Source organism: Lutra lutra, chromosome 12 (genome assembly GCF_902655055.1).
Source record: "Lutra lutra chromosome 12, mLutLut1.2, whole genome shotgun sequence".
In the NCBI taxonomy this organism is placed as follows: domain Eukaryota; kingdom Metazoa; phylum Chordata; class Mammalia; order Carnivora; family Mustelidae; genus Lutra; species Lutra lutra.
This window is the reverse complement of record NC_062289.1, coordinates 66,127,905-66,154,621: the sequence shown is the minus strand read 5'-3', so window position 1 is coordinate 66,154,621 and position 26,717 is coordinate 66,127,905. Positions and strand designations below refer to the sequence as shown.

Genomic DNA, 26,717 nt, shown 5'->3' with positions numbered 1-26,717 from the left:
TTATGAAGAAATGTGCTGCTGTTAAATATACACAGCGGGAAGTGTCTGTTACCAAACAGCTGTGTTTGGAAAGCAGTCACTGCTTGTCGGCTAATGGTTCTACATTAGTCACTGAGAGCACTGGCTGTGTCCCCCAGATCTGTGGACAAACTGACACCCAGGGCCTGGGTAGAACCATGCCCAGCCCCCAGGACAAGGGCATGCCTCAGACAGGATCAGCCTTAACTCAGGCTCTCAGTACAGTGAGGTGTTAACAACCTGCCATTCAAGCTGGTGACACTTGCTGCTCAGCAAAGGTCCCTGAGTCAAGTCAGCAAAGGAGCCAGTGGAGCTAGCTGGGGTGCACCAGGGCCTAGGGTGTGGTGGCCTGGAGAGCTCTTGAGGCACACCCAGCACCCACAGACAACTGCCAGGTAAGAAAGGGGGTCTTCCTCGGAATCAAGACCAGCATTCCATCTCTCAAGAGATGGAATCTCTCTCATCATCATCTCTTGATCTCTCATCATCATCTCTTCCTTTTCCGGGAAGGAAGCCAAGGCAGCCTCCATCCCCACGACCAATGATGGCTGGATCCAATGGGGTCCACCCACCCACCAGACCATCAGAGGGTGACCAAGGTGACCTGGGGGACATTCACAGAAATAGCAACAAAATGGCAAACTGAGCACAGATGCTCTAATGGCGGGGGGAGCAATGGAGCAACTGGGCCGGGATGAGGCTACCTGAGCCAATGACAGGCTGTCACTTCCCACTGTGGGACCCTGAGCCAGGTATCCAGATGTGAAGTGGAGAGAGACCAACACCCCCAGCTCCTGGACCTGAAGTATCTAAGAGTCACAGAAGTGACAGTCAATGGCGTGTATGCATAAGAACTGGAAAAAATGCACATACAAAATAGCTTTTGTTTTAGGGTGGCAGAACAGTGGATATCCCCCCTCTTAATTTTTAATTATAGATTAAATTATAGATACTATTTTCCACTTCTAAAAACCTCATCCAGCAAGGGGACAGGCAGGGAAAATGGCAGCCTATGCTTCGCACCAGGTGGGGCCCTTTACACGCACCATCTCCTTTGAGCTTTAAGCCATTCAATGGGGAGGCAGGGGCTGGGTGCTGGGGGCTCTGTGGGGCAGCACTGCAACTCAGCTCTTCCTCCATCTAACCCTGCATCTTCACCCCCCTTCCATAGTGGCTGATCCCTCCCTAATAGGCACCTCATACCCCAAATTCTGTCACAGCAACTGCTTCTGGAGAAGACCACCTGCCACAGTGTGGGGAAGGTATCGGCTCAGCACAGGAAGCTCCATGTGCTGCTAAGAGCCGACCACAGCTGGAGAAGCTGCATGGCTGCTTGGGGGTAGCATCTGAAGAGAGGGATACCCAAGGCGGCAGAGATCCTGATGATGGATGCTAGTGTCCCTTCCTACGTGGGGCTCTGCTCCTCTCAAAGGAGAGAAGAAGGAAAGTTCCCAGAGCAGTACTGGAACATGGTGGGGGGCAGGGGCAGCATCAACCATCAGTCTCTGAAGACTGATGCAGAGAGGGTTTTATTAAAACACAGGTCTACCTGGATTCCGAAGGCCCAGGGCACCAGAAGTAAGGTCCACCACAAAATGCAGGCTGGCCAGTGAGGGAACTAGACTCAGATGGTTCAGTGGCAGCCAGGAAAGCCAGTTTGGCTTGCCCAACACTGCCACATGCCCAGACATTTTGCCTGATTGGGACTCTCTGCCTGTACTCCAACCTGCCCACTGTCCCCTACTCTACCCATGGCCACCCTACAGGTCTCAGCTTCACGGGTGCCTTCTCCGTAGCATGTGTCACAACAGGACTAGCTTTATTTGCTCGTTTGCATATTTTAAAATCTGCCTGTCCCCTAGAATGGAGCTCGGTGGGGGCAGATGCTGTGACCAAGACACTTTCTCCAGTGCCTCCCAGGTGCGTGAGGAATTAGAAGAGCACAAGTGCCACATTCCCTGCACAGATGCGACATGCCAGCAGAAGCAGTCTGGTTGGGAAGCCCCTGAGAGTGCTGAAGCCTGGGGCACAGCTGTTAAAGAATTGCTACATCATCTGCTTTCCAAAAAGAGCTGGAGGAGGCTGTCAGCACCCAACCCCCATACAGCAGAGGCTGTGAAGATGGTTCTGGCAGCTGCACTGGGGAGGCAAGCCCAGGGGCAGGATGATGGTGCGGAGGCCTCGCCACAAGATGAGTCTGGAGGGGACAGAGACTGCATCAGAGCCCTGGGACAGAGAGGAGGGGGTGCCTCTGTAGGGCATCTGGGGGATGTGCACATGGGGCCACGCTGAATGAGAGTCACTACACCAGCCCGCACAGACAACAGCTCAGCCTTCAGCCTGCAGCCAGTACCTGAGCCTGAGATTCTGCTTCGGGATCCCCAGACCCACTCCTCCTATGATTCCCTGCTGCAACCCACAGTCCTCACCAGCTCTCACCCAGAAAGCTGGAGCACTCTTGGATGGACCCACCCCCTATATCTCTCCTGTCCCATCCCTTCCATGCACCTCTACAAAGATCCTGAGCAGCTCCACCAACACTCAGATGCTCATGGGCCCATGGAAGATCAAAGCCCTTTCCTGCCCCAAGTGGGCCAGCAGCTCACTCACCCGGTGGGTCTTGCTGTAGGTGTAGAGAAAGGCCAGTCGATAGAGGCTCTTATAGTGCTGGGGGAAGCGGCTGAGGCACAGGCGGAAGGAGGCGATGCATTGCTCCGTAAGGAACTGGCGCTGCTCCTCCGCCCCAGCCGGCAGCCCCTGGGGAAAGGCTGCTGGCTCTCCTGGGGGGTCAGCTCTCTTCTTCCCGTCCCACAGGGCAGGTGCAGATGCTGCAGGTTTGAGAGCAATGCAGGCAGAGGCTGGGGGGTCCACAGCAGGCTTCTGGCTGCCTTGCTCTGTGGCCCGGAAGCCTTCTGTGCTCTCCAAGGACTCCTCAGTTTTCCCTGTGGGTGAGAAGATAAAGAAAGTCACCTCGGTAGTGGTCCAGCAAAAGAGGTGCCTTAGTGAGGTGACTCACTAGGCCTGTGCCCTTGCTAGACAGGTGAGGGACTCAACAGACCCAGCAGTAAGAGGCATGGGGCCTGGTGTTGGCTCTACCCCTGCCAGCTGAGTCCTTCACAGCCTCCCAGCCTCCTCCCCTGCGAAACAGGATGTCCCGGCTGGCACACAGCAGAGGGGCCCCAAGGCTGCAGAGAGCAGGGGTTGCAAGCAGGGCTCTGGGTCTCCTTCTGAATGGCAGCACAAGGCTGTCCCACCTCTGAGGCCTGTGCAGGTGCACGGGGAAGCTGCCCACAGAAGGAAGGGGTGGCCACTGCCACCATGGAATGAAACACCCAGGAAAGGCACACAAAGGACTGCACCTGCTCCGCCACTCAGCCCCTCAGCCCACAGCCTACCCGACATCCTTCTCCAGGGCTGCTGCTACTACTGTGCATGAACCAAGAGCTTACTCGCAGGAGAGCCCAAGTGGGGTGGCAGGGGCTGCAGAAGGAGATGGCTAGACCGGAGAGAGGGATGGAAGGAAGAGGGTAGGGGCAAGCAGCAGGAGTAAGGTGGCTCTTTGGGCACCCAGGAGTCTGCAAGGCCTGCGCGGAGGCCAGAGAAGCAGCCTGGCACCACTCTGAAGCCTGCCTGCCACAACAGGCTGAGCCCCTTCCTGCCCTTAGCCTGATGACCCTTTCCCAACTGTAGTGACAGCCAGAAGGCTAGGGCCAGCCGCGGCGTGGCAGAGTGGTCAAGGACTAGGGTCCCGAGTTCCCCTAAGCAAAACCATGCAGACCTCAGGTGCACATAAAGCTCTTTTTGCCAAGAAAAGAATCTGACCAAGACAGAGCCAAGCTGCTCAGCACAGCACACAAGGCCACCTCCCACCAGTACTGCCATTCCTCCTAGCTCCCCTCCTGGCCTCACACCTTGAGACCAACCATTGGGGAAACCTTGCTCCTTGTTCCTACCTCTCCGCTGCTGCTCCTTCTGGACATACCGTCTGTACTCCCTACCCTGCCTCGCCCACTGCTCTCATGTTCAGGACTGCACTCGCTGTCACCACCTCCTGCAGGCCTCCCCGGCCCCAGGGTGGGGTCTGCGGAGAGCTTTGTGCACCCACCTTTTTGATACCACCCATCCCACTGCATTTATGCACGGTGCCTCCCCCTCCCCCATCACCTAGAGCCTAGCAAAGGCTCTAGTTTAAAGCTGACTGAATGATGGGAAAGCAGGTCACATCTGATCTCGACACTATGCTCTCCTTTCAGGGGAGCTCAGGAAACCACGCAGGTCCCACAGGCACCCACTGAGAGCTCGATGACAGCAACCAGGAGTCTGCTCAGGGCTGGTGTCTTACAGGGGACACAATCGTCTTACCCACAAATATGCCCAATTTCCAGTGTTCAATTCAAGGAATACATTTCAAATATTGCTCAACAAACACATTCTGAACAATCAGTCTGGGCCCAGTCCTGTTCTAGACACAAGGTAGATAGGGAAACAGGACGAAGACGCAGGCCTCCCTGGGATTCAAATAAGATGCTAAGTGTATGCTCACACACAAAGACACACTTTCTTAAGGAAAGTGAGCAGAGGATCAAGAATTAATCCAAAGAGAGCTCAGACGGCATGTGTGAAGACATGTGAAGAGAGAGGAAAAAACCGCAATGCCAGAATGAGCGAAAAACCTAGCTGCTTGGGATCCAGGTGGCCTGAAGAGGCCCTAGAGACATGGGTGACAATTCTCACCTGCAGTGTCCACTCTTACGGCTGAATGAGCCTCACAGTCCACGTTAGTGGAAGGAAGGGGGTCAGAAATGTCAATAAGCCCACACAGTGCTTCTCAGCCAGGAAGTCCAGTCCTAACCCTGGCAGCATGAAAACAAGAAGACTTCCTCCTACAGATAAAAGCAATGTTCTGGCCACCCTGGTGCCCACTGCTGGCAATAAGGACTGGCTTAGAGTACCCACAGTGCACACACAAGGCCCCCTCCCACTCTGGCCACCCCCCACCACCTGTCTTGAACATCGCACTCAGGCATGGTCATCAGGCCTCTTCCTGACCAACAAGGGGCAGGCACAGCCACAGGATGGCAGTCCCCAAACAAGGTGCCTAGTAGCTATCTCAGCATCCTCGACGCACATCCTGCTCTGGGCCCAGGTGGCAGGGTGGGCCCAGGCTGGGCACCCATGTCCACTGTCTGGACCACAAGCTGTTGACAAACTCTGCTGTCCCCGGAGTAATATAACAGAGAGCCCTTGTGTTTGGGTAGTGAAATTTGGGCAGCTTTTTCCTCCATTAAAAACAATAAACCTTTACTGTTGCTACATTCGCATTATACGTTTTTTTTGAAGCTCTGTCTCCTAAGAAGGAGAGCTTCAGCTAGCTGTAGTGGAACAGTCACCTGTGGAGAAACCTCCTTTCTGGAAGCATCCACAAACCAAAGTGGAGAAGTAAAGAGGAGAGGTGAGTCCTCAGGAGCTGGTACCCACTGGATGCCATGAGAGGGAGGGCACCTGAAAGGGCGCGGCTGTCAGAGCCGACCTGACTTCCTCTTGGCACCCGGGGCCTGGCACAAACTTGGGTTCCATTACACCCTGCTGCTCAACAATGCCCATGAAATCTGTGAGCGAGCCCTGTGCCACTGATCGTGACAGAAGCAGCAGGCTGGTGGCAGGGCCGCCCACGAGGGTGCACCCGAAGAGCTGGGGTGTGAAGCACAGTAGGGGCACACACCCAGCCCTGGCCCAAACCATATCCTGGTTTCCTGCAGGGGGCCAAAAGCTGCGGAAGCCCTGGTGGCCAGGTTCCTGCCTGCCAGGAGCCCAGAGGAGGGGGTTCAGAGACCACTACTGGCCAGAGCCAGGCCTAGAAATGCACACTGCTCCCTATGCTGTATGCCTGGTGTAGGCTCAGAGCACATTCCCTGCTGTACCTACTCTCCCGACAGGAAGCTCACCAACTTCACTGTGGTTACACGGAAAAGCTGGGCTTAGAGCAGAGAGCTGCATCCACAGAAGTAAAATGCTTTCCTTCAAGCCCACCAGCTACTGTGATAATTGGTTCTGCTCAAACTTTCTTTACCAGTGGCAAGTCCCTACACTGTCTGCTTAAACAACTGGTTCAGAATGGAAGGAGGGCGGGGGTAGGATGCCCCCGTGTGTCTAGAAAGCGCAGCCCAGCCCAGGCCAGACTATACCCGACCCTCTCTTGGGGTATACCCCAGCCTCTGTCCCCTACTTCTCCAAGCACGGTGGAGAGAGGCCTGTGATGATACAACAGCACCCATAGCAGATCACTGTGCTTGACGAACACAGACAACAGGCCTCACCTGGACACGAACAAGACTTGCTGTATTAGAGCATGGCCCTATTGGTAACTTTCTCCTTCCCCTTCTAAACTCCTTGGGGTGTGTTTATGTCAGTTGCAGAATGTCAACATCGGTTTGGGACAGCATAACGTGTCTAGTGAGAAAGTGAGGCACTGGCCTCACCTTCCATGTCCTCCTCCCTGCCCCTCACGGGGGCACCTCTGCCAGCCTGCAGGGCATGCAGCCTTACCATCTGCTAAGGCCAGCCAGGGAGGCAGGTGAGGAGGAGAGGGCTGGATAGGCCATCACAAGCATGAAGGGCTCTGGCTGCATCTACATATCAAGGCTGAGCCTTGACTCTCCCAGCCAGAGCCTATGCAGACACATCCTGGGGGGGTGGGGGGGTCATCGCCAACCCTAGCTGCCCCTCCCAGCCCACCCAGAGTGGAAGAATGGGCCAAAGGTTAAGTGTGCAGACTAACCCTGGGCAAATTCCCAACCCTCTCGGAATCTCAGGTTCCTCACCTGTAACGAGGGAAGAGCCACGGGACTGTTTCCTAGGGTGGCTGGGAGGACAAAAGGAGTTCAAATAGGGCCTGGCACAGGGCCACTAAGCATGGGTCTGGGTGGTTGCTGCTGCTGCTGCTGTTGTTCGGCAAGCCCTGGCCAGGGCAGGAGAGCTCTCAAAACCCACGGCCGGCTGCCCAGCTGCAGCCCCTGAGTGGCGCCGCAGACACAGCCTGCCCATGCTCTCCCATAAGCCAGATGTGGGGCTCTGCCCAGTGGTTTCCACAAAGGGAGCCTGGGGGACCCATGAGAGCTGGGAGTGCCCCGGGGTTGAATCACGGCCCCCTGCCCGAAAAAGGGGGCACTTTTTCCTAAAGGCCTGATGTGACTCAGACTAAAAAGAAAACACATTGGTGACATTTAGGATCCAAAGACTTTTTTAGTAACTATGTAGCAAGAAAAAAAATTTGGGCACTCATGTTACGAAAGTGGCTTTCCCACATTGGGCCACAGGGGTCACAACAACATGTGTCACCGAGTGCACAATGTACTCCAGGCACCATGAGAGCGCCTTCCTAAGCTCCCTTGTTTCATCCACACAACCCCTGGAATGGGCCTTGGAATCGCTCCCACCCTACAGGGAGCAGAAGCCCAGAGACGTATGTAACTTGCCCAGCTGAGGTCCCAGAGCAGCAGGCAGAAGAGTGAGGACAGGAGCCAGACTGAGTCTAGGCCACTCAGGGACCCATGCTCTTTAGACTGCCCAGACTGCCACAGGTCAGCAAAGCAGTTCTAAAGCACAGAGCTAGGTCTTCATACCTCGTTCCTCTGTGGCCCCCTGAAGGTCTTTACCAGTCGGTCCTGCTTGGGAACTGGGAACAGGCAGCTTCTTCTCCACGTAGAGCTTCCGGGAGCTCTCCAACGAGCTGGCAGGCTCATTAAAGAAGTCCTGTGTCGAACTGGAGTCTGAGAGTGCCACGGCCGTGCTGTCCTGGCTGCGCTCTGAGGGGAAAAGGAGGGAGAGAGGGCGGCAGCATGAATCTACACCAGCTCCAACATGGAGGGGCCTCCCCAGGGTGAGTGTTCTGGTGACTGTCCTGCAGAGGAGATGGCCTAAGAACAGCCACCATGACCCTGCTGAGCCCAACTCATGCTAGAGGCCACTAAACCACTCACCAAAGGCACCAATCTCCACGGTCAACCTTATGGGATTTCCCCAAATGGTGGTGTTCTGATAAATGGTTAACAACTGGCTCTCAGGGTAGGGGGAAGCCCATGTTTGTAGTATTTACTGATTTCTGTGGTGTAAATACCCCCATCGTGGCCAATTTCAGGCTACCAGCCAACATGATCTTGCTGAAGGAGGAGTTGGAAGGAGATGCATAGTAGTACATATTCTCTAGTGTTTCTACCACACAGAGACAACAGGCATAAACAACTGAAGCAGGTAAGAGTCCTGCAGACATTTTTATCCAGTTGCTATAGGCCAAGTGCAGTCTAGTGTGAGAATGGAGGTCCCTGGGAGACATAGACACAAGGGAGGTTGCTACCCGCGTGTTAGCTCCTCCCCTTGGACCTCCACTTGTGCTCATGAGAAAGACCAGGGGCAGTGCAGGAAGAGCGACTGAAGGAAACCTCCCAGTGGTGCAGGCCTGGAGAGGAGGCCTGTTTGCTGCTATAGGAAAGGCAGGAACCACTGATGGGACATTTTGGTCCTGGGGAGCAAAAGCTTTAAGCCAGATGGGGAGAGACAGCAAATCTTGTTGCCTTCAGGGTATAGGTGAAGACCTATTATAGCTGTGAGAAGGGAAAAGAAACACCTCTGCAAGGAGGGGCAGGAAACCATTTAGGGCCCAAATATTTGAAGTCTCCTGCCACTAGGGGAAGAAAAGCCCCACTCCTGAGATGCAGGGACACAGTCTGCCTAAGTCTGAGGCTGGGCAGAGACAACAGATATCCAGCCCTGCCCCTTCCCCAGGCTAGCAAGCACAAGTAACACACAAAGCAGTCTACCACAGGAAAAGGGGCAAGATCATGGAGAGTGACCCTCCCTGAGGTGTACACAAAAAGCCCAAGGCTGAAGGTGAGGATGGGACACTGAGAAAAGGTTCTGGCAAATCAGCCCTGCTACAAGCATAAGGTAAGATCATAGGAATTTGAAACCAGTGGTACACTGAAGGTAACCATGGCAACAACAAAACCCCACCCCAGCTCAACTTCTGACTAGCCTAATTTCCCCTCCTAACAGCCTAGAAACAGGAGAGAGAAGCCCATTCCAGGCACAATATGACTTATTTTAGTTTCTTCCATCCTACACATAATATCTGATACTCAATATAAAAATGAGGCGCGCATGCACGCGCGCGCACACACGAACACTGTCAGGAGAGAAAATAATCAACAGAACTAGGCTCAGAAATGACCCAGATGTGGGAACTACCTGATGGGAAATTTAAAACTAAGATCAGGGTCACCTGGCTGGCTCACTTGGAAGAACATGTGACTCTTCATTTTGGGGGAGTTCAAGCCCCACATTGGGTAGAGATTACTAAATAAATACACTTAAAAAAATAAGATGAATATGATATATAGATGTGATTAATAAGTTAAAGGCTCTGGTAGAAAAGGTGGACACATGCATGAACAGAGGGGGAGTTTGAGGAGTGAGATGGAAACTATGAACACAAGTCCAATAAAGATGCTGGAAATAAAAGACACAATAGCAGAGACAAAGAGTGCCTCTGTCAAGCTTTTCAGCACACCTGACACAGTTGAGGGAAAAATAACCAAAACTTGAAGATAGGTCAGTAGAAATCACACAAACTGAGAGAAGGAGAGTGGTGGGGATATCAGAACAGAGCACCCAAGAGCACCCAAATGATCTAACATACTAATTAGAACCTTGGAAGGAAATGAGATGAACACATGTCTGAAGAAATATTTAAAGAGATAATGACTCAGAATGTTCCAAAAATAATGGAAGACATCAAATCACTAGGAATCTTAGAGAACACCAAGCAGGACAAAGACTCTTCCACAATACCCAAAAAACAAACGAACAAAAACAGCAACAGGGGCACCTGGGTGGCTCAGTGGGTTAAGCCTCTGCCTTCAGCTCAGGTCATGATCTCAGAGTTCTGGGATCGAGCCCCACATCAGGCTCTCTGTTCAGCAGGGGGCCTGCTTTCCCCCCTCTCTCTCTGCCTGCTTCTCTGCCCAGTTGTGATCTCTGTCAAATAAATAAATAAAATCTTAAAAAAAAAATACACCAACAACAAACCACGCCTAGGACTCACATTCAAACAGCTGAAAACCAAAGATAGAGAGGAAATCTTGAAGGCAGAGAAAAACACATCATATATAGAGGAACAAAGTTAAGAACTACAGCACACTTCTCATCAGAAACCATGCAAGTCAGACAACATTTTTAAAATGCTGGGGGAGCCTGGGTGGCTCAGTGGGTTAAGCCTCTGCCTTTGGCTCAGGTCATGATCCTGGGGTCCTGGGATCGAGCCCCGCATCAGGCTCTCTGCTCAGCGGGGAGTCTGCTTCCCCCTTTCTCTCTGCCTGCCTCTCTGTCTACTTGTGATCTCTGTTCAATAAAAGCCATAAAAAAATTTTTTTTTAATTAAAAAAAAAAAAATGCTGAAAGAAAAAAAAAGTCAATCCCAGGGGCACCCGGCTGGCTCAGTCAGAAAATCAAGTGACTCTTGGTCTCGGGCTTGTGAGTTCAAGCCCCACAAGGGGTGTGGAGATGACTTAAGTTTAAAAAAAAAAAAAAAAAAAAAGTCAACCCCAAATTCTATATCCAGTGAAAATATCTCTCAAAAATGCAGGAGAAACAAAGGCTTTTTCAGACAAACAAAAGCTGAGAGGAATCCTTCCCATGAAATCTGAGTTACGAGGAATGTTAAAGTTCTTCAGGTAGAATGAATTAAAACCAGACAGAAACTGGATCTACCTGAAGAAATGAAGTTCCTCAGAAATGGTTAAAATAATAATAGAAAAGACATTCTTTTTCCTTATGTGTAGTTCCTCTAAAGTATTCCTGTCTGCTGCCTAAAGCAAAACTAGTAGCAGCCTCTTTTGAGTTTATAGTTTATGTAAAAGTAAAAGGAATGAAAATAAGGGTAGAAGAAATGGGCGTTTCCTTCACGGCTGATGAGTAGCATAATATCAATTGAAGGTGAACTATGATAATTTAAACATGTATTTTGTTAAGCCTAAGGCAGTCACATTTTTAAAGAGATATAAATACCAAACCAATAATAAAAGACAAAACACAACCTTAAAAAATAAAACCTGGTCTCCAACTTTGTGTATCTGAAAGAGGAAGCTCAATGAAATGGGAATCAAGAGAGCCAAGTTCAAGTCCCTCTCATGCCACTCTCTTAGTTGTATGACCTTAAACAGATTAAGCCCCTGACCACCTATGAGCTGCAACTACATATCGCCTCAGAGAGGTCAATGGTACAGCAGCATCTGGGGACACAGGGAGAGAGACAGACACGGCCCCCAGGATTCTCAATCCTTTGCTCAACTAACTCAAACACTGGGGGCCCCCTAGGAGGGCAAAAGTGAGCAGCTTGGTGGGCAAAAAACTTGCAACAAAATGTAAAGTTGTTTCAACAAAAACAAAGGCCTGGACTCTGGGAGATCTAGGCTGCCTCAGTTCAAATCCTGCTCAGTCACTTATTAGGTTGGAGAGCCTATGCAATTGCCCTAATTTCTTTACATTTTTGTTTCCTCTTGTGTCAAACTGTGATACATACAAATGCCCACTTCCCAGAATTGTTAGGAAGATTAAATACGTTAATACATGTAAAGTGCTTGAAACGGGGCCTGATATACCATAAGTGTTGACAAAAATATCACCTCGATTATCAGTATTATTCCAGAAAAACTGGACTGATTTTTCCAAGTAATGTCTCAAACTTGACGTTAGAGATTTCGTTCTGAACGGGCAAAGGATTCTGCTTATGATCACGCCTGGGCAGCATCACGTGGATGGGGTGTAATCACTTCTTACACACTGACCTGACAGGGTCATCCAAAGTGGTCCTGCCTGCGCAAAGAAACACAGAATTAGGCCTGTGCTTCCAAAGGCAGCTCTGCCGCTCCACTCTCTTCATGCAGATCTAATCATAGACCAGGATTTGGAGACAGTGACCTCTCAGACAGCCTCACAGAGCCTGCCATAGCCCTTCCTCCTTAGCTGCCTTTGGAATGTCTACTGCCCAGGAACTGGTGGGTATCAGTATCAGCTTGGCTGGTGGAATGACAGAAACTGGGACGAGAAGTATATCTAAGACCCTTCAGCGGCCAACACAGAAGCTCTGTGTCTCACTAACAGGGGAGCAGGGACTTGGCTGGACCCCTCTGTCTCACACTCAGTGAGGAGCTCTTCCCTGACTGGCAAGGCCAGACCCCAAGGCTCTGTGAGCACCGAATGCGGATTCCTGGCAGGCCTGCAGCCCTCGCAAGAAGTCCCAAACACAAGTCCCCAGTGTGAGGGGATCACTTCTCCCAGAGAAATGGCAGGGGCAGCCCATTTGCTGTCTCTGTGGAAAGGAGAGCCTTGGCTCCAGAGGCCACACAGGGTCACCGCAGGAGCTCAGGACTCAGGAGACTCAGACCCATATTCGGATCCCAGATCTGCGACTTGGGCTGCTCCAGGTCTCCCAACATATTAACCACTGCTTTCCCTGCTCTGTCCCCAACAAACAAATGGGATCCCCACAGGGGCCTGGCCTCTTGCCTGAAACGCAGGCCTGAGAGCCCAGTGACCCACCTCGCCCTGCAGCGCTTACTCTGGCCCTGACAAAGAGAACACCGATGGCCCGATGGCCCGGACAAGATGGAGGTCACATTCCTGCAGTGAAGAAGTCCTTCTGAAAGGCCAGGGCCGGCACTTTTCGCCAGCATCCAGAGCAGCTGTAGTCACTGTACGGCTGAGCAGCACGTCATGCAGCAAGCGTCTGGGAAGCGCGCCTAGCCAGAGGATCTCACGAGAACTGGCAGACTGCCTGATGAGCTCACGTACTCACAAGCTGTTGGGCTTTGGGCCTAAAGAATCACTAATTTGCTGGAATCCCAGTTGTGATTATTATAAAAACCATGGATTGGCTTAAGCAAGCAGATATTTACTCCCAACATGCTAATATCCTCTTGATGCTGCCTACGGAGGGGAACCTCTACTGCACCTGAGCGAGCAGGGAAGGCAGCAGACTGCACTAAGAATGGCGTGGGCAAGACAGGGCAGCACTGGGCTGCAGGGGGGTCTGCTCCCATGGGGACAAAAATCAGCAGGTGGGGCCTTTAAAAACAACAGCCACAGCCAGGAAGCAGGACACGCGTAAGCTAAGGGACTGCGACCAGGCCTCCTGTTTTGAGCCTCTCATTCACAAGAGAACCCAGAACAGTCCACCCTCTGAAAGGGCGGAGAGCAAAACCCAACATTAGCCCTGGGGGGCACCGTGGTGATTCTAGACAAGCCCTCATCCTGTTGGTGACCCAAGAACACCTACGGAGCCCTGAGGAAGGCTTATGCTGGAGGGAAGTTACAGGGATCTGGAAGCTGCAACCACCCCACCCCACCCCCGCAGCGCGCCCCCGGCCCCACACCACAGTCGAGTGGCACCCCCTGCAGGCAGGCTGCGGGGTCAGAGCTGGAGAGGTGGGAGTTCTGCATACTGAGGTGCCCTGGCTGGAGCTGGGACCTCCTCCTTAACAGGCCTGTAAAGCAAGGGAAGGTGCATGCCAAGGTTCCTGCCCACCCTTGAGAGGGCTGTGTGTCTGGGAAACAGAGGATAAGCACATCACTGCAAATGAGAGCCCGGGGCCAAGTTTCTCTCCAATCCTTTCAGAGAGGGTTGGCACAAAGCTATTTAAAATCATCCTGATTTTGAATACTAGGAAGCACCAAGGTCTCACACCAAGAAGCAAGTCAGATTAAAAGAAAACTAAGTTCATTTCTTTTACATCACTGGGGTGAAGGAGAGGAATAAAAAGCTCTTAGACAATGATTCTATCACTGGGCAGAAGATACCTCTGGGCAAGGCCCAAAAGACCCTGAGCTTGTCCTGCCTGCCGCATGGCCAGCCGAATTCAGCACAGGCCCAAGCAGCACCACGCACAGCATGGACACTAGCACTGTGCCCTGATAAAGGGACAAGCAGAGCCCAAATGTGTCTGGCGGGGGGCAATTCTGGCTTAAAGGGCACACAGCTTCCCTCCAGGGCTGGCTATAGTCCCACATTTTCCTCAAAGCAGTCTATGGATATCACATTCCTTATCTGGGACATGGTGGGCCAAGGGTCCAAATAAGCTGACCGAAGGCTTTGTGTAACTGTGCACTAACAGCCTGGGGTGCTTCCTCCACACTCTCCAGGCACCGCAGGACACCCCAGGGTACTGGCCTGTGCTGATGCTCAGAGAATAACCAGATGTGTCTGCCAGGGCTCGGCAGGCAAAGGCTGCTAAGCTGGGAGGCAGCGGCCCTTGCTCCTCTCACCTGCTGCTGAAGCAGAGCCAGAAGCAGAGAGCAGAGGCAGGCAGAACTGGCTGCCTTCCCACCTCTGCCACCACCTACAGGTCCTACAGACTGGCCTGGGCTGGGGATTCTTCTGGCCTCCTGGTCCTGAGGCAGAGCAGGAAACCAATGGAAAGTTCTTTTGCATAGGAGGACCCAACTCAGCTAAAGAGGCAGACTTCCCATAGGACTGAGCGGAGAGGGTCTTTCAGGGAAGCATGGACCTAAAAGGGGACCCTAGGGACTGCCCACAGCCCAAGATCCTGATTTCTTCAAGTAGCTGCCCAGAGATCAAAAGGAGAGAAGACACACTAGTGGACAGGCTGGACAGGCTGGACAGGCTGTCTCTGCTCTTCCTCAGAATATTCTTTTATAAAAGTCTGCCCACATGAAACCTGTTCATACTAAATTAGTATCTGTGGCAGAATTATAAATATGTCATTCTCTTATTGTTAATCACTAGAATGTCTCACATCTCTGCCCCTGGGCCACCCCTGCCCCTCCCTGGAACCCTTAGAGGGATGTCCATCTGCCAGCCAACTGCTGATGACACCTTCCACTTCGGAGGTGGGACCTGCAGGGCCAAGAGCAAAGGAATGGCAGCTGGGGACACAGAGGGAAAGGGATCTGGCTTGGTGACAGAAAGGCTGTCCATTCCACTGAGTGTGAGAGCAGACTGTATTCTGAGGATTTTTGGGTTCATGTTTGACTGAGTTCAAATCCCTTGAACGTTCGCAGGATTTCCAGGCTAACCTAAAAGAGCTCTTTGCTTACAAGACACAAGTTTCCTAGTACATTCTCTCCAGCTACTCCAGCAGTTAAGACTAGAAACAGCTCACAATCATTTATTTCATCAGCTCAGTTCAATGAAAGTTTGAGGAAAAAGGTATGGTTGTACCATTGAAATCTGCATGAACTCTGATTGGTGAACTCCGAAAAGATCACAAATGCTCTGCCAAGTAGAAAGCAACAGGTTTCAGGGCGCCTGGGTGGCTCAGTGGGTTAAAGCCTCTGCCTTCAGCTCAGGTCATGATCCCAGGGTCCTGGGATCGAGCCCCACATTGGGTTCTCTGCTCAGCAGGGAGCCTGCTTCCTCCTCTCTCTCTGCCTGCTTGTGATCTCTGTCAAATAAATAAATAAAATCTTAAAAAAAAGAAAGAAAGCAACAGGTTTCTAAGAATAGTAAACTTGGGTGGAATCAATATTTTGACAAATCTCTCAACTGGATTAACTCTGCCCCAGTGGGTCCCTTCCTGATGACCACCAGGAAAGAACACATCCATTGGAAGCTAGCCTAGCTATATGGGAGGGGCGCCCTCTGGCAGGCCAAGGAGCCTGGACAGACGCCCAAGAGAAGAGAGATACCAGATACACTAGGACCCCTGAAAAAGAGGCAGACACAAAGAGGCAGCAGGTGGGCACGAGAGTATCACTGTGGCCAGTGCTTAGATAGCAGCGCCAGTCCTCTGGGCCCTGGATGCTCAGAGCTGGGAGAAGACTTGGCCTCATGTGCACTGCTCACCGTGTGACCTTCACCATGCATCACTCTGTCACATTGTGCCTAGAGCAAGAGTTCTTATGCCCCTATCTCAGACCTAGCTGGTTTCCCAAGCTCTCTCCCTACAAGGTCTCTCTTCCTCCCACCCCCAATCACCTCAGTATCCAAACATGGTGGGACTCTCCAACATCCATATCTTTGCTCCCACTGACCCTCAACTGAAACGGCCCTGCAGATCTCTCTGGAGAGCTACCTCCTCCAGGAAGTCCTCCCAACCTACTATGCCTCCCAGCCAGCTCATGGCACTCCTCTTGGCACCAACCACTGACCCAGGACACCACCTAGGAACACAAAGATCCAACCAGGCAGCAGGGATCAGGGTGCCCTCCTCCTGGCTTTCCACATGGGGCCCTGTTCCATGCCCAGCACGCAGCAGGCATTCAACATATGCCATGACCAGTTTCAGCCTGGAGAGGTTTCTTGGAAGGTAAGAATGGAGAAGAGAAGGAAGGTGACTGGCTCTGCCCTCTGACAGCATCCCTCCCTGACCCAGCATCAGTTCCCACCCTGCACGGGCACATGCAGGCCCTCCTAAGCTTCCCTACAAGCCTCTCCCACACTGAAGACGTCTGCTCGAGGCATATAGCTTGCATCCCGTGAGCTGACTTCTCCCTCGCCCTGGGAAGGGAGGCTGGCAAGGACTGATGACATGCGCAGCCCCCTGCCCGAGCCTGGATACCGTGCATCGTACACACAGGGCCCACTTCAGAACAGCTCGGCTACTGTGCACGATATGCATTTTTACGCATTTGTCCTTGTGAGCATAGCTTGGTATCTTAGAGTCTATTGCCTTTGTTACTTTTTTAAAGCCAGAAAGAGCAAAGCAATGGAAATACAGGACTAAGCCGCCTGCCAGGTGGACATGTGGTTGGAGGAGGCCACCACTGCATCTGGCCAGAACTGAGAACATGGGCTGTGGGCAGAAGCCAAGCACATCAAACACACACTCTCCAAATCACAGGACCAGCAGATGTGGAGGAGCTCCTGGTCACAGGGGGAGCAGGGAGCCGGACTGAGGACTAAGCATGCGGTCTGTGCTGTCCCCTGAAGCGAGCCGTGACAGTGCAAGCAGAAAGACATAGCCTGGAGAACAGAGTGTGGTCAGGGTTAGGGGCAGCACGGGCAATATTGGTGGAGGCAGTGTGGGTGAGCAGGTGAGGATGAGCACAGATGGGACACGACACAAACAGTGACAGCATGGCGGGTGAGGACAGATGGTCACATGGGAGCTTGCTTGGGCACCCTAGGCTCCCAATATGGCCCACACCCTACAGCCTGGGGCTCGGCGCAGGCTCTGTTCGTGCCTTAAGTGGGGACAAATGGGCATCCTGCAACCCTGACACCAGCCTCCATGGCTCTCACTCTCCTGACCCCTGGCTTGTTCTCTCTTCCCACCCTTCACAGTAAACACTGACACACCCCTAGACCTTGGCTCAGCTTTGCATCCTCAGTGAGGCCTCCCACCCACCAAGGCCAGGCCAGGTCTCTTGGGGGTGGTTTCAGTTGCACCCTGGCCCTTGGCTGATTCACAGCTTCACACCTGCCTTCCCCAAGCACCTGCAGCAGGATCCAGGATTGTTCCATGCACCCAGCACAATGCTGATGGGCACTAAATGGGCATGGCCATTGGCCATGGGTCACTAAAGAAAGCCATAGAAGGCTCTGCCTCAGACTGACCACAGGGCAAGCCCTCTGCTCTCTGAGGCCTTTGTGGCTCCGAGATTGTCAGGTGACACAGAGCACGGCAGGCAGACAGCAAGGGTCTTGGCAGTCCAGTAGAGCCACTAGGTACACATCCTGAAGGCTGGCTGAGCCAGGCGAAGCTATGGACCAAGGCATCCTGTAACAACCCTGCTCCCTGGGCCCTTCTACTGACAAACCTCTAACAAGCAAAGCAAGGAAATGCACACAGATCCAGTCTCCATCAGGTCAGCAAATATAGGACCTTCCCAGTGTTAGCCTTTTCTGGCCTGGGGTGGAAAGAGACTTAGACCCAAACTCTCCCCTGGCTCCACTCCAGCTAGGCGGATAGCCCTAGATGAGGGCCCAATTGCCCCCAGCTCAGCTTCTTCCCAGGACACTGGACACGTGGCCAAGCCTGTAGGGCTGCTGTGAGACTGGGACCCCAGGCACCTCTCCTAGAGCCCAACCCAGAGCAATCACACACTGCTACATGGTGGGACCAAGTTACTCACACACACGCTCACATACTCAATGCCAGGGAGGCGTTATAGAATTTGTTCAGAAATCTCATTATGCCCTGTTTGAACATGGGTAAACAGCGATCACTAGGAGGCCCTTGAGGGTCACAATGTACTCCCTATGTGATTTCCTTTTCTTGGTCCGAAGTGTTAACACTACGGATTTCAGGACTTTCGACAAGTCCCAAGATGGAAGGGAAAAATAGGAAGCCAGGGAGGAGTGGTCAGGCAGGGCTGCTAGTAGTGGTGGCCATGACTTAGTTCATGGGAAGTGTGAGGCCACTCGTTCTCCTCCTGGGGCTAGTTAGCCAGCCCTGGGCCATGGGAGGTGGGAGCAGAGGTGGGCAGTGCAGACCTTGAGGCTACCAGCATATCTCCTGACACGAGCAAGCTGCTGCTTCTGCCAGAGCCAGGGCCTTTCCCTACAAGCTAGTCTAACCACTGAAAGGGCCACTTTAACATTCTCAGAGCATGGCTATTTTAGGGCACAAACATTTTCCTGTTGCAGACACTGCTCTCTGCGGTGAGGAGGGCAGGAGTTCTGAAGGCACCCGCAGCCAGGCCTGTATGGAACCAGAGCTTCCTGGTACACTGGCTGGGACTGGGTGAAGGGAGACCATGGTTCCACATCATTGACAGAAATCGCTTTGAAAAAAAAATATATATATATTTTTTACAATCACTGAAAAATGTACAACTGCTGAAATTTTATTTGAGCCCCTATGTATGGCTCCCTCTGCAACTTCCAGAGCAAATAACTATCATGTCAGCACACGGGACAGGTCACACCTGTGCCTGCCCCCAACACTCTGCTTCCCTAGAGCTACACGTGCTTGGGACAGCTGGGCAGCGGTGCCGGAGCGGCATCATGGCCTCTTCCTGCCTCCCTTCCTCTCTGCTCCTGGGTGTGCCCACAACAGGGGAGCCTCTCTCAGCTCTATGGGCTCCTGCCACCCAACCTCAGGCGAACCTGGAGGGCTGGGAGGGGTGCCAGCCACAGGCCTGTGGACAGCCACGGGAGGCATTCCTTTCTCATGAAAGCTGGCCTGATGTGGAATCCTCACAGGAGGACCTGGCGAAACCAACTTGCAGAGTGGACTGATGAAAGGTGGGGAACAGGGATGTTTCCCTGTTGAACTCAGGTTAAGAAGGGGAAAGACCTTGTGTCAGGATGTGTGCAGGGCTGAGTTGGTCTTCTGGGGCACAGGGAGGTGACACAGTCATGCAGCAGCACGCACTCAACTCCACAACCTGTCTGTCCACACATTCCCCGCAGGCCAAGCAGAACCCAGGAGGGGGTGCTGTAAGTCTCCTCTCCTCTCAGATCACCAAATCCCCGCCCAGAGGGGTCCCTCACGCTATCTTCCTTTAGGGCTTCCCTAACCCTGCTCTCACACCCCTTTCCCTCACAACACCACAGGCTCTGAGAACCCATGTGATTGGTGAGGGGTTGTCCCATGCCCTGGGGAGGGCAGAGCAAGACCTGTTTCCTCACAGCCTGATGGAGATCATCGACTTGTGAGCGAGGGCCTGCGTGTCTGCCGGCATTGTCACTGCCTCCCCAGGGCGCCACTTTTACGCCCTCTCAGTCCAATTTGGTTCATCCCAGCAAAGACTTTATCACAGCTTAGCGCTATAAAGGTGAGGAGAACATGAAGAAATCAAGCTATGAGGTCAGCATGCGAGCCTCCTAATGTTAGTAAGAAATGTGGTTCAAAGGTCGCCACCTGCCCTATCCCGTGTGGGATGGCCTCGTTCACGGTCCCAGCTGATTCCCACCACCCCACTGTCTGGACTCCCAGGGGTGACAGACTCAGCTTCCCACGGCGGTCAGAAGGACACACTATAATAATGCCGGCACAATGCCAGCATCACTGGGCTGACTGCACAGAGGCAGCCTGCAGACCCTGACAGCTAGTCCACAGAATCTCAGAGTGGGGAGATGCCTGAGCCTGCCCTGCCCCTTCCCAGCCCCCAGGTGGGCTAGCTGGCAGGTGGCGACCCTGAGCATGTTTTGGAAGCACAGAGTCACCGTGAGGCCATGAGGTTAATGAACAGCCGCAACATTGCCCGTGTCACCCCAGACCCAGCACCCCCCCTCACCAAAACAAAGCGAATCATCACCCAAAGCACCCTCCCCCGTGATTGGCGTGCCGCCCTGGGCTGGCAGTAGGGAGAACAGGGACTGTACCGTCCGGCGTCGCCTGCTGGTGGGGTTTTTTACATTTGACGTAATCGTGGTCAATCGGAGTAGCTGTGTAAGGTGGGGATGTCAGACCTGGGCCAGAGGAGGAGGGGAGGGAGGCTCCGGGGCCCGGCAGTGTCCCAGCTGAAGAGTGGGAGTCCTCATCCACCAGGCAGGGCTTCTCTCTGTGGGAAAATGGTTGAGGTGCAGGTCAAAATCAATACATCCTGCTGAAACAGGACATGTGCTGGTCTGAAACTGTGCCCTTTTTTTTTTAAATTTAAAGATTTATTTATTTATTTATTTATTTATTTGACAGACAGAGATCACAAGTAGTCAGAGAGGCAGGCGGGGGTGGGGTGGGGAGCAGGCTCCCCGCTGAGCAGAGAGCCCGATGCGGGGCTCGATCCCAGGACCCTGAGATCATGACCTGAGCTGAAGGCAGAGGCTTAACCCACTGAGCCACCCAGGTACCTGAAACAGTGCCCTCTTGACTGCTGGACCTCATGCCACCTTCAATGGCCTCCTCTGCCCTCCTACGGCCCACTGCTCCCACACACATCAAAGGACTTGCCCCTCTGGCTGGTGATCCAAGGTGCTGAAGGAGCTGCCCCCATGGCACCTACTTGGGCTCTGGCCCCCAACTGGCCACTATCAAACTGTCTCAGGCCCCAGGCCCCAAGGAGACTGCAGGGGAGCTAACAAGCCCTTCCTGAGAAGCACCCATCCCAGGTCCCCTCCATGCCAAGTCAGCACCCTTACATGTGATGCCTGAGGCCTGAGAGATTTAATTCCCAACAAGATGCAGACAGAGAAAACATCTGAATTTGGGGTGTCTGGGTGGCTCAGTTCGTAAAGCAGCTGCCTTTGGCTCAGGTCATGATCCCAGGTTCTGGGATCGAGTCCTGCATCACGCTCCTTGCTCAGCAAGGAGCCTACTTCTCCCTCTACCCTTCCCTGCTGCTTGTGATTTCTCTCTCTCTCTAATAAATAAAAAATCTTTTCAAAAAAATCTGGGTTTACTGAAAGCTCCCATGTGTATAAGGAAATCTGCCACAACACTGTTGAGCAAAGAAGTTAGAAACACCTGAAACGTTCCATCAAAATGGCTATAGAAAACATGCTGCAGCCATGCTACGGAATAATACACAGCCCCAGACTGCCAATAGCCACCAGAATGAAAGAATAGAGTAAACGGGGTACTATCTCTATGGATGGGGTCCCAGACCTCTGGTTAGGGGAGAAAACGCTCTAGAATAGCCCCTTCAGTAGTTTGTTTTTATAAAATAAAAGAAACTCTATGATGTACATAAATATAAGTGTGTGTAAATGCACAGATAATTATTTGAGAAAACGAACAAAGAATAGTGGCTAATTCTGGGCAGAAGAAGGGATTTGTCACATTTTAGCCTATATGTTTACATATAGCCAGAATTTTCCATAACTTGAACATATTCTTTAGTTATTTGAGAGTGAGAGAGAAAGCATGAGTTGGGGGGGAGGGGCAGAGAGAGAAGGAGAAGACGACTCCTCCACTGAACAGGGAACCTAACATGGGGCTCTATCCTGGGACTCTGGGATCATGACCTGAACTGAAGGCAGATGCCTAACTGACAAAGCCACCCTACCCCTATAATTAAATTTTTTAAAAAGATTTATCTATTTGAGAGAGACAGAAGGAGAGTGAACACATGCATGAGCAAAGGGGAGGGGAGGGGGAGAGGGAGAGAATCCCAGGCAGATTCCCAGCTGAGCGTGGAGCCTGGCACAAGGCTCAATCCCATGACCCTGAGATCATGACCTGAGCCGAAATGAAACTGGACACATAACTGACTGAGGTACCCAGGCATACCGATAATTTTCTTAAGAGTTATAATCAATAAAAGAGAACATCACTGTACTTGGGGGCTCTCTGTGACTATAAAGTACACATGTATAATTTCTAGGGCACACCACATCCACATCTCTCCCATAAGACAATGGGCCTCAAGGACAGAGCCTAGGCACAGGTCTCTCTTGCTCTTGGCTAAGCCCTGTGCAGTGCCCAGACAGGTAGGAGAACAGAGGAGAGGCAAGCTGAGTCAAAGCTCTAAGATGTGGACACCAGGGCAAAAGAAGTCTGGGCCACAATCAAGGGGAGGCCCAGGGGTCCTCCCCAGCCCATGAGGGGACCATACCATGGCCCTAGCATCCCCATGCTCTCTGGCACCATAGGAAGAGCCTGCAATGCCCCTCTCTGCTTCTTGGGAGAATAGGCAGCACACAGGCCCTAATAAGTTCCCAGCTCTTGCGAGGGACCATGGAAAAGGACCCAGGAGTAAGAGCCTGCAACGTGAAAACTGCTTTCCTACAGTGTTCTGCATAGGGCAGAGTTGTGCCCCAGTGGGGAGAGGGAATTAGCTGGCTTCTCCCTAGGACATGCCCCTGAAGGTGGGCTAGCACTGGGCATGGTCCCAGCATGAGGTAACCTGGGGTTGTACACTCAGTCTCTCCTTTTCAGTTTCAACAGAAATAACTCAGTCTGGGGTGCCTGGGTGGCTAAGCGGGTTAAGCCTCTGCCTTCGGCTCAGGTCATGATCTCAGGGTCCTTGGGATTGAGCCCTGCATCGGGCTCTCTGCTCAGCAGGTAGCCTGCTTTCCCTTCTCTCTCTGCCTGCCTCTCTGCCTACTTATGATCTCTCTCTCACTCTCAAATAAATAAATAAAATCTTTTTTAAAAAGAAAGAAAGAACTCAATTTAGCCACCAGAAGTCTCCAGATGAGTTCCAGAGGCTCAAAGAGCTCTGATTTACTCAGCAGCACCCCCCTGAATGCCACTCGCCACCCCCCGAATGCCACTCACTGTAAAGGAGCCGCCAGGGTACATATGGGGGTAAGCTGTTGGGTGAAAGCATGCTACTCACTTCTCTGAAGCTTTGGGCGTATTCTTCTCCTCGCCCCTGGCAAAGGGTCCTTCTGCAGCCTCCTTCATGAAGTTGACCAGGACCTCTGCACTGACCCCAGAGTCTGGCTTCCCCAGGAGCTTTAAGATGGAAGCATGGAGCCGGAAGTACACCTAGGAGAATGACACTCTGGTGTGAGCAGCCCTGCCAGTTGCTAAGGTTCGTTCCACAGGCCAGTCAGCCACATTGGCAAAGAGCCCCTGACCGAGGAGACCAGACGACCACGCATTGCCTTTCTTCATTTACTTTTAAACCAGCCAACCAAAAGTCATTCAAAGCAAGCTCTGACAATTAAAATGGACATGAACTCTCAGTGTTCCAGCTTAAATGTTTAGCCAATAACACAGGCAAGCTGTGGTAAGACGATGAGAGTAATAAGCCTCAGCCCTGCTCACTGGGCACCTCCTCCTACCACAACCCTTGCCACCCTCTGTGGGTCCCTCTCTGGGCACCCACAAAAAGGGAGCCTCCAGGGGCGCCTGGGTGGCTCAGCGGGTTAAAGCCTCTGCCTTCGGCTCAGGTCATGATCCCAGGGTCCTGGGATCGAGCCCCACATCAGGCTCTCTGCTCAGCAGGGAGCCTGCTTCCCTTCCTCTCTCTGCCTGCCTCTCTGCCTACCTGTGATCTCTGTCTGTCAAATAAATAAATAAAATCTTTAAAAAAAAAAAAAAAAAAAAAGGGAGCCTCCACACCTATCTCCCACTGTACTGCGGGCTCTGTGAAGGGAAGAACAGCGGACTTCTGTTCGTGCACCCACGGCTGGGCCAGCCAGGTACTGCAGGCCTGGAGAAGCCTGCCCAGTGGGTGCAGGACAGGTAGCGGGCATGCTGTACCAGTCGGGGCCTGGGCTCTTCTTCATTTCCTTGAGTCCACACCACAATGCTTCACTTACAAATTTTTGAGCTCAGCTGCCCAAAGCCCCACCGCCTGCAAAGCTCAGGCCCAGGTTAAACTCGGGTCCAACTTGCCCTCTGCTGCTCCCAAGTGAAAACCGCATCACACACAGGCACTGCCACAGTGACTCGGCCTGGGCTCCTGCCTGTGGCACAGACTCCCACATACAGCACCAAGGATGTTGCCAAGACTGGAAGCCCCTGTGGCTGCAGACCCTGATTAACCGGGCCAACTACACCCAGAGGTGGTTCTCAAAAGATGCCTCCAAGGCTCCCCGGGTAAAATGCCAGCTGGTCCACCTGGGCAGCACACTCAAGGGGGCATCCTGGACAGAGGGGTCTGCCCCCAGGTCTGCCATCTCTAGCCCACCTGCAGTCCCCAGAGCAATTAGCCCACCAAGTCCATTTGCAGCTGCAGAAAACCTCTGAGGCTTCTACCCACACGCAGATGGCTCTGCCTGGAGGAGCACAGAGTGTTCAACTGGCCAAGATGAACCAAGCAGCAAGTTCAGTATTTTGACTGAAGGCAACAGCAAAAGTGAATTTCCACCAGGGCAGGGTTAAAGTCTTAAGAGAAATGTCATTTTTAGAGCAGCTGAGTGCTCATTCTCCTGAGAGCTGGCATGGTGCGCTAGACCTCTGTGCCTCACCTGGAAGTGCCTGGGCCCCACAGGGATACCATTCTGCCTGCTCATTGGTTCCATCAGGCAGCAGCAGAAGCCAAAAGTCAAAGAAACACCGCGGAGGAAAAGAGAGTGGTCTCTTCCTGAGGGCTAGACTACCTTCCTGCACAGGGGTTTGGAGCTAGCAGAGGTGATGCACGGGGTGGCTGGGCTCAGGAGAGCCAGCTCCAACTGCCTTTCTCTTCTGCTGCCGACTGAGGGCAAATCACACCAGCTCTCTGGGCCTCAGCCTTCTCAGCCCCAAAGTGGGAGTCCCTCCAGGGACGGGCCCATGAGCCTGAGTGGAAAGCACGAAAGAGCAGTGATGAAAAGGATGTGGGACCTAGGGCCAGGAATGACAGCAACATGGAAGCTGTCGAAGACGTGCTCAGTATGAAACCACATTTGTACATTTCCCCCATGAACCCTATGCATGTGGGCCCCAGACAGCTGCTGCCAACCCCTCAGCATGAACGGTTTTTCAAAGGCATATTTATAAAAATGAGACTTTTTTGCTTGCTCACACAATTAGCAAATATTTAAAAGAGGGAAAACAGACATGCTCATAGGTCAGTATAACCTTTCAGGGCGACAAGATGCTGTGGATGCAACATTAAATGACCCCTGACAAGCATGCCCAGCCAGGCCCTGTCTGCACCCTGGCGAGGAAGAAGTGGAAAAGAAGGCCAAACCCATGAAGAAGGGATTGGACAAATAAGTGGATGTCCAGCCAGACTAGAGGGCACAGGGGCAGATAAGGAAGCCCACAATGCCTTGCACTACATCTTATCCAGTGAAAAATGCCAAATGACATGCAAAATGACAAGAAAATGTTACTATGTATCTCTACATTAAGAGGGGGAAAATCTAGAATAAGTACATGCCCAAACTGTGAACAGGGATTACTAGGTTGGGGGGTTAGGATCACTGGGGACTTTAGTGTTTCATTTTTAAACACTTCTGAATGTTGGATTCTTATATATTTTTAACTACAAATATATGTTAATTTTATATTGATCTTTTTTTTTTTTTAAGATTTTATTTATTTACTTGACAGAGACAGAGAGATCACAAGTAGTCAGAGACGCAGGCAGAGAGAGAGGAGGAAGCAGGCTCCCCGCTGAGCAGAGCGCCCGATGCGGGGGCTCGATTCCAGGACCCTGAGATCATGACCTGAGCCAAAGGCAGAGGTTTTAACCCACTGAGCCACCCAGGTGCCCCCTATATGTTAATTTTATAATCAGAAAAGAAAACCATCAAGGCAGACAAGGCATAATAAGCAAGCAGATTCTGCCCCAAACTCCAAAAAGCTTGCTGGGCTCAGGGGACTGGCAGGGGCTGGGCACGTAGCCTCAGAAAGGGGAAAGCTGACATGCTCAGGAAGCAGCAAGGCCTAGGCCAGGCCAAGCATATGTGGATCCTCATCCATGCACTCACTTTCCTCCCTACAAAAGGTGCTGGCTGCTGCCTCCCGGCCTGCCTCCCAGCACTGCCCTGAGCATGGAGGAGAGCATGGTGTGAAGTCCTCAGTAATCATACAAGCAAATCCGAGTAGTAAACAGCTGCTCTGCTCTTGAGGAGCAGTGCAAGACCCCAAATCTGGGGCCAAGAGAACAGGCTACTCTCCGCCACCCGACTCCTCCCCCACCCCCAGACCCAGCCTTGTCCCTGTCCTGCCAAGCTGGGTGCTCTGGGCACAGCCTGTGCCCTCGCCGGGAACAAGGGCACCAGGAGATGCTGTGCCACATCGATGTCATCACCAAGTCAGGTTCCGACAACCTGCACATGCTAAAGGGGGAAAGGCGGTTTTCTTCTGGGAAAGACAAACAGAACACTCACTCTCCCGAAAAGGATGGTAAGCACCCCTTAGAAGAGAGAGGAAAGGCTGCTTTAATTTCATTGCACACACAGCTGCTGAACACAG

The 26,717-nt window shown here is 52.4% G+C and overlaps 1 protein-coding gene across 1 annotated transcript in view; it reads right to left on the bottom strand.

Annotated features, from left to right (window-relative positions):
• The window catches only part of CABIN1 (calcineurin binding protein 1), a 158,411-nt gene that overhangs the window by 57,417 nt on the left and 74,277 nt on the right, over window positions 1-26,717 (bottom strand). The window contains 4 exon segments of the mRNA XM_047696245.1: window positions 2,629-2,960; window positions 7,641-7,823; window positions 20,303-20,481; window positions 23,200-23,351. Of these exon segments, the coding sequence (XP_047552201.1) occupies window positions 2,629-2,960; window positions 7,641-7,823; window positions 20,303-20,481; window positions 23,200-23,351 (846 nt within the window).